Below are 8,227 nucleotides of genomic sequence, written 5' to 3'. Positions count from 1 at the left end.
ACAAATTTTTAATATCTACTACTTGATCAGTACTGGTCGTATTCAGTAATCGGACAAATGCATTTTTGGTTGTTGCAACTGTGTTTGCAACATAAATGCCTTCTTTAATTTCCTGGTTTGGAATTAGTACACTATCTTCATCTGATGATAGGTGAATTTTTCTGACTACTTGGGATCTTGCTGGTAGAACAATGGAATTATTACCAGAACTGTATGTTATTGGAACATAAATTGGGAAATTTAGATTATTTGGTCTCATTATGAGCCAATCTTCATTTGGTTTGAAATCTAACTGGCAATTGAATTTCTTAATGAAGTCAATGCCTATTATTCCATCACAAGGTATTGCGAAATGCAAATCTACTAAGTGAAAATCGTGTGGAATTATGTATTTACTTGTCTGTATCTCTATTGAAATCAGTCCTTTGGACTGTATTATATCTTGGCCTATGCCTTGAATATTGATCTTCTTATTTTTTTGGATATCATGAAAGATATCAGAATTTTCCTTTAACAGGGATATGTCTGCACCAGTATCTATTAAAAATACAAGTTTTTTATTTGTCTTCACATTGAAAAAGTTTACAAATATATTCAAACTAAGATTGATGGTATGAACTGCATAATTTCCTACTGCTGAATATCTGAGGGTTGTTGAGAGTTTCCCTGATTGTCCTGGGTTACTCTAACATTGTTTGTATTATTATTATTTTGGTTGTTTCGGCCTCGGTTGGAATTGTTGTTTCCATTTCCTCGGCCTCTACGGTTTTGATTACCGTAGTTATTATTTCCTCTGTTTTGGTAGTTACCATTGCCTTTACCACGATAGTTACCACGATTGTTACTACCGCGGTAGTTGTTATTCCCTCTTTTAGAGTACATCACTGTATTCACACTACCAGTAAGTCTTGTACTAGTACGGATGTATGCACTAACGGCAGCATCCATGGTAGTGAAAATACCAGACTCCATAACGGTTTTAACACTTTCGTGACTAGTTTTACTAATCATTGTGTTAACGGCTTCTGTAGTACTGAGTGTGTCAGCATTTTCAGATGGTATGCCTTGGTCAATATAAGCAGCTTCAAGAAGCTGTCGCAGATTTTCTAGTTCAGTTGTGAACTGAGTGGCTGTTTTGCCCTTCTGCGTTAAAGTGTCCATTTTTGCCTTTATGTTGGCGGGTGTTTCACCGACAACTACGGCTTTTAATTTTGCAATAATTCCGTCTATTGTGGTTTCATTTTTTATTTTGTTGAGGGTTGTGCCCGTTATTTTTGATTTAATCAACTCTATGGCAATTTCCTCATAAGTTCCCTTTGTTAAGTTGACAAGTCTTAATGCCGTTAAGAATTTTTCAAGACGGGTTTTCTTTCCGTCAAATTCTGGGACTGCTTGTGCAATTTCCCTAATATATGCCCTCTGGGCAGCGGCTGTGTCAACCATTATACGGCTATTATCAGCACTTTCTTTACTTTCGGATAAAATATCTTTGGAATCCAGTGTGATAACAGCAGGGATTGTTAGATTTGTTAAATCTTCTTCTTCTAATTGAATATCCTCAGTCCGAACTTCAAGGTTTTCGCCGAGCTCCAACTTTGCAGGTGTATTCAAAATAGAAGGTAGTATTAAATTTAAATTATGCTTGTCTTTAACTGTTTGTATATTATTTCTCAGTCTTATTAGCAACCTTGACGTTTCTGACCAATGTTCATTGGTTAATACATCTTTATGTTGATATATCAATATTCGAGCTTCGTTAAAGCTGTCGATCAATGTTATGGAGTGCCTATTAACTGTATCTATATGCGTTTGTCTATTTTGTGTTAGACATTTATACGCTTTTTCAAATGTCGTTTTAATATTTTGGATCCGCTCAGAAAGTTCTGGCCATTCCATAATATTGACAAGCTACTTTGTTTTTCAAGATTATTCTGGGATATTCTTACTATTCATCATACTGTGTGTTCATTATTATTTATTTATTTATTTTTTTTTTTATTTATTTAGTTTAATTGGTATCTTATAGTTATTATGATATTGTCAATTATGATTAATCATTGTTGTTTGTGCTGTGCAAATTTAAATTTTGTCCAAGTCATTTGCTCGGCTCATGAATCTTTTTTTTAGGCATTTGTTATGCAGTTTATATATTTTATAAAAACAATTTGCACACATTATAACAACTATGATTACCAGTAATATATTTGTTAATTCTAAATCTGTGTTGTTTGATTCAACTTTATTTATAACGTTAGCAGTGGAATCCACTGACTTAACGTCTAATAATCCCATTTTGGAGTTCTGTTCAGGATTATGATTTGATTCAATTAGAAAATCTTCGGAAAATTTACTTATTGTATTACTATTCATAAATTTGATTCAATTTGTTTTTTTTTTTTTTTTTATTTCTGATTTAACTGACTGAACTGAAAACTTATTATTATTTTTTTTTCATTTTAAAATTTCAAATTTATTTGGAATTTAAGATTTGGATTAATTTGTTTGCTACTGGGTAATTTACCCAGTGCCTGAGACGTGTAAAATTTTTTTTTTTTTTTTTACATTGCAACCTGCCTAATTTTTTAGTTTGGCTTTATGGGCCTCACCTCTGATTGGGCAAAAGATTTTCTGCTCAATTTTACATAAATTGTTTCGATAATATATATATATATATATATTTTAAAATTATTGCTTTGCATTTACGTTAACAAGTTTTTCTACCTATTGGTTTGTATAGCTTTACTGGCTATACTTCTAATTGAGCGGAGATTGTTCCGCACAATTTTACAAATTTTATTATAATAATGTTAACTGTTGCTCCAAATGTCCAGTTGTCCTCCGCGTCAGCTGGTCGTCGCCGGTTTGGCTACGCTGACGCTCCTTCGTAGGCGAAAGTGGCGGAGTGCCCCTCGCGCTGTTGCCTTCAGTGCTGCTGATATCCGTGGCCTATTGGCTCAGGCGGGGCCGGTGCCGGTCTTCGTACTGGTCTTTGGTCCCAAGCATGTGGATTTGCATGCTGGGGCGTATAGTGGTCCAGGGCAGTCGTTCGGGCAGACGTCAGGTTTTTTCGGCAACGGCTTTGGAGATGGTGGTTTTTTCATTAGTTTTTCATTTATAACTTTGATATTTGCTGAGTGAGTTGCGGTATTTGGCTTTCTTTGCTGGAGGCTTTCTTTCAGAAAATCAAGTTCGGCAGTTAATTTTTGTGCCGTTGCCCATGTGGGCGGCGTATTCGTGTATAATAGCCACTTAATGTGTGCTATTCTTTTGTTTATTTTGTTTTTCTGGCCTCCGCGCTTGCCCATTACTCGCACTCTACTCACTCAGACTTTCAGTTTTTTTTTTTTTCAATCTCTAAGTCTCCCGCGCTGGCGTAAGGGACGGATTGCCTCTCACACTTGTTGACTGCTGGTCATCACTTGTAACACGATTCATAGTTGTTGTTGTTTTGTATAGTTGTTGTTGTGTGTTTTTTTGTTACTGCCGTTGCTGCTGTCCTTCCATGTCCAGGTCTGTTGTGACCTTAGTCACGGTCGCCATATAATATAATAGTCCCTGATGAAAAGACGTCAGTCTTCCTTGATGGTTCTTTATTCAATGTTTTTTGGAGTTAGAGCTGTCCACCGTGAAGCAGTGAGCAGCCGTTTTACATACATGGTTTTTAGGCTTATTATATACAACAAGAGAGTCAGAGAGAGTCATGCGCGCACATATGTATACACAGCGACGGTCAAGCGTGAGAACGCTGACTTAGCTATTTGGGCGGTCGTTGCTATCAAGTGCGGATCATATTTCGTCTGCACTTGAATATGCGCAGAGGGCACTTAGCGTTAGGCGCGCTGCGACAAAGTCGCTGCTTATGTTTGCATTCTGTTGGCATAACAACAAAGTGTTGCAGCCTTATTCATATGTATGTATATACATATGTACGCATGCTACACAGGCCCAGCAATTCAACCCAAATTATTCAACATTCTAATTCATTTTCGTTTTTTAAAGGTTGCCATGTGCGGTGACATCTGTCTGAATAACTCATCCAGATCAACTTCTGCAATGCATCTTATGGCGTGATCACCAAAATGAAAGCATAAAGACATACACCCTGGATACAGTAACGTATGGAACCAAACCCGCTGCGTTTCTAGCAATTCGAGCGATGCAGCAGCTGGCCCTCGAGGAAGAGCCTACCTTTCCACTAGCTGCAAAGATAGTTTGTCGCGACTTTAATTTAATTTCTGGAGGGGACTCTTTAAAAGAAGCCATTCAGATCCGACAGCAAGTAAAAATTATACTGGCTAAAGGTCACTTTCCAATCAGAAAGTGGTGCTCAAACGAGCCTGATGCATTAAGAGGAGAAAGCAAATCCGATTGTGAGAAGCTAATGGAGCTAATTGTGGTAAAACAAATTTCAGTATTAGAAATTTGCATATGCTGACGAGCAGTTAGCAATTTCAAATTATTTCTTCGTTGCAGATGGCTTCTTGACAGCAGTTTTCTTGGGGGTCGTAGCCAACACGACTTTTTTCGCTTTAGCACTTGTGGTCTTAGGCTTTGGGGTCTTTGGCTTTGTTGCGCTTGACTTAGCCTTTGCTGTTGTGGGCTTGGCCTTTATGGTTCCTGTTTTCTTCGCATCCTTAGCCTTTGCTTTGTCCGCCTTCTTTTTCTCAACACTCTTCTTGGTTGGTGCGGATTTTGATAGCTTTTTATCAGCGGCACCCGCTGCTTTCTTCGTGGTAGGCGTACTACTCTTCTTTTTAGTTGCTGCTGCCGCCGAAGCATTCACCTTCTTAGTTTTCTTCTCGACAGCGGAGTCCTTTGGCTTGGGATCCTTTTTAGCGGATGCAGATAGTTTAAACGAACCGGAGGCACCCTTGCCCTTTGTTTGGATCAGCTTTCCATTCGCAACCGCATTCTTTAGGTACTTCTTAATGAAGGGGGCTAGCTTCTGGGCATCGCACTTATATGTAGCACCGATATATTTTTTAATTGCCAGAAGGGATGAGCCACCACGTTCCTTTAAATTTTTAATCGATGCATCTACCATTTGCTGAGTTGGTGGGTGCGATGGGGGAGCTGTTGACTTCTTTGACTTTGATGTGGCGGCTGCTGCCTTTTTAGTAGGCACCTTTTTCTCGCCTGAGGCTGCTTGGGCAATCACAGGAGATGCGGACGTTGCAACTGCGGAATCAGACATCTTAACTTCACTTTATTCACTTTATTCACTGTTCACTTGTAAATTTTGAAGCTAAAGGATGGCACCAACATTACAAAGGCGCTTGGTTTAGCTTGGAGCCCTAGCTCTGATAACCTGATTTTCAACTTTGCGGAGATCGTACCCGAAGGATCAGTCACAAAGCGGAGCATATTATCAATGATCGGATTGATCGCGCCCATCAGTTCAGTTCGAGTGCAGATATCATTGCTGGACCGACTCAACAGATATCACAAATACAGGAGCAGACCAAGGGCATGACCTGGCATCAGCTGAACCTGCGGACATTTTATCACGTGGATATAAACCTTGAAATGTTCTTCAGGAACTGCGCGACCTGTTTATAAGCGATACCCAGCGCAATGAGATTGTTCGCAACTGCCTGGGAATCAACTGGAAATTCATTCCGCCCCGTTCGCTCATTCCACGAATTCCGAACTCTCAATTGTCAAATATCCGCAATGCTTAACTCAAGACCGCTTTGCCTTATTACGGAAAACCCGAATGACTTGAAGATACTCAACCCTAGGCACTTCATCTGGAGCAAAGTCAATGCCACTATCGACGAGCCAGACATAACTCACCTAAGCATAGGTCGCCTCAGCCGTTGGCAGCGAATATGTCACATGCAACAATCATTTTGGAAGAAATGGAGTACATCGTATTTGTCGTTGCTTAAAGAGCGCGGGAAATGGCTATCGTCCAAGCCAAATCTTCAGGCCGGCAGAATCGTGCTGCTCAAGGAGGACAATGCACCACTACTCAGGTGGCCGCTTGGTCGAGTCAACAGCGTCATCACGGGAGACGACGGCATTGTGAGAGTAGCAGTCATTCATACACAAAATGGTCTGGTCAAGAGAGCCATTGCCAAAATCGCCGTTCTACCAATCGAGACCACATCGGTTGTATCTTCCAACGGGGGAAGCATGTTCGCAGCAGAACGCCGTCTGAATAATATTATATCTAAATTACAATATATCTTTACTTCTCAAATCACGATATTATACTATTATTTTTAAACAACCATAAAATAGTGATTGTTGAAAGTTCGAGAAGTAAATCACGCATTACAAGCAGTCTAAAGGCTCCTTTGATTTTATTAAAATTTATAAAACATAAAATAGGCCGGAATGGGGTGCAAACTAGTATCTCCTCAAAACACCCCCGTTAATGTCGTCTTAATTATGGGAGAGGACGGCAGGAGGAGACGACCTGCCAATTTCGCCACATCCCATTTTCCGGAACCAATTGATTGAAAGACTTGACGGGGTGGTCATGATTATGGCCGTCGAAGTGACAATAATGGTCGTGGAGGTGGATGGAGAAAAGCGAGGCCAGAGCCCGGACCTCATGGGCAAGAGGTACCAGTCGGGACCGACGCCCACGGCGGTTCACGAGCCAATGACGGAGGGCGAGGCCGTTGCCGTTTCGCCACCCATCGTGTGGAGGTGGAGCCCGATTAAAATGTTCCCCGAATAACGCTGCGATATTTTCCGAAAGTTCCTTAGGAAAGTAGTGGGTCCCATTCTGGCCTGCTATGCATGGAAGGGCGAACATGGGAGAAGGCCCTGGCGAAAAACGCCGGCGTAATCCCCGGCCAACGGCCACCCGTGGTAAGCGCCATCGAAGAGGGAGCCTACCGAGCCCCGAGAGGACACCGACGATAGGGGCGTCTTCAGACCCGCGAGCGCCAAGAGTCTCCTTCTCAGTAAGGATAGCCGCAGTTGCGGGGCCGTGGGCACTCCTCGAGGAGGAGCCTTGGCCAGCGCCAATTACAGTATGCCAGATGGTCGTTGAAGAGCAGCGAGCCGGGGATGAGCACGCGATGACCCCGCTCGTACCCATAATAGGTGCTGAGACACTCGACACCACTTTACGGAAAGAATTGGAGGAAGCATGGTTCGGTCATGATGACGTGGTGCCCCAGCTTTTGCCCCCAACACGCGTTGAGACGCCCAACACTACACGAGGACACGATGCCACCCAAGTCAAGCGGTACGACTAAGGTTCCTTCCACAAACGCGGCCTAGCCCCCACCGGCATATACGGCTGGGACATTAGCCTAGCGTCGGTACTCGACCTAGAGACCGAGGCATTCGCCCGCAGGAGGAGACCTGCTCCCACGAAATCCGCCAGAATCCCCGCCAGGAAACTCGAAACTTGTTAATTCTTTTTTTCTCTGATAGCCCCATTTGTTCTAGCCTCGGGATTAGCCGATATGCACAATGACCTAGAGTCAATCAGTCGTGCCAGTCTACGGCCCGATACTGTGGTTGATGCGAGGTCACGTCCCGCCAGTTAAGGTGGTGCGACGCCACGGCCCTCTATTGTAGGTTGTAGCCCGGTAGTGTTGGTGGTGCGAGGCCACGGCCCGCTAGTATTATATATATTCCTTGTAGCTCGCTGGACCTGGTAAGACTTAGTGCCGTACCTAGGCCAGTAGCTCCTTTACAATATACGCAAGTCAGTGACATGATCAAATGTTATGTGTTCAGCAAATTGACGGTTGCCTATCCTAGCATAAGGCTGAATGTCTGATAGCGTTATATAAAGAGGTCATAACAACACGTGCACAAAACATAACTGTTACGGGGCGCTGTGAACATAACTGTTGTCACTAATCCACTAAGTACTGGAAGCTCACCGTTAGAAAAAGTTTGTACACACAAATGTCGATCGCACGCAGCTGCACAATTGGCTTTTCGTCGAGCTTCATTTTCGTTTTGTGCATGCAACTGAGTAGAAGTGAAAGAAAACAGAAGCGGATGCGGATCACGAATGTAATTTTGGAAGCTGATATCTAGCCCATTACGAGCGCCGGCAAAATCTTGGTACCAACAATAACCATATACATATGGATGTGTACGTTTTCCCTATAAAACATGTAAGCTCCCAAATGAATTCTTCTAAGTTAGACTTGTAACCTATTGTAAGATTGGACAAATTTAATTAAGTCCTTCTTAAAACTGACACCTAAATGAATTCAACGAGCTTTACCCCACATGGTGAATGTTA

General features: G+C 42.1%; 1 protein-coding gene across 1 annotated transcript; it reads right to left on the bottom strand.

Annotated features, from left to right (window-relative positions):
* Positions 1-4,397: 4,397 nt before the first annotated feature.
* Positions 4,398-5,234, bottom strand: LOC26531848 (histone H1.2-like). The gene has a single exon (XM_015168269.3). The coding sequence runs from the start codon at positions 5,192-5,194 to the stop codon at positions 4,457-4,459; it is 738 nt and encodes a 245-aa protein (XP_015023755.2). The 5' UTR covers positions 5,195-5,234; the 3' UTR covers positions 4,398-4,456.
* Positions 5,235-8,227: the final 2,993 nt, after the last annotated feature.

The sequence above is a fragment of the Drosophila virilis genome, unplaced genomic scaffold, assembly GCF_030788295.1.
Source record: "Drosophila virilis strain 15010-1051.87 unplaced genomic scaffold, Dvir_AGI_RSII-ME tig00001725, whole genome shotgun sequence".
In the NCBI taxonomy this organism is placed as follows: domain Eukaryota; kingdom Metazoa; phylum Arthropoda; class Insecta; order Diptera; family Drosophilidae; genus Drosophila; species Drosophila virilis.
The sequence above is the reverse complement of the archived record's forward strand: the minus strand, read 5'-3'. Positions and strand labels throughout refer to the sequence as shown.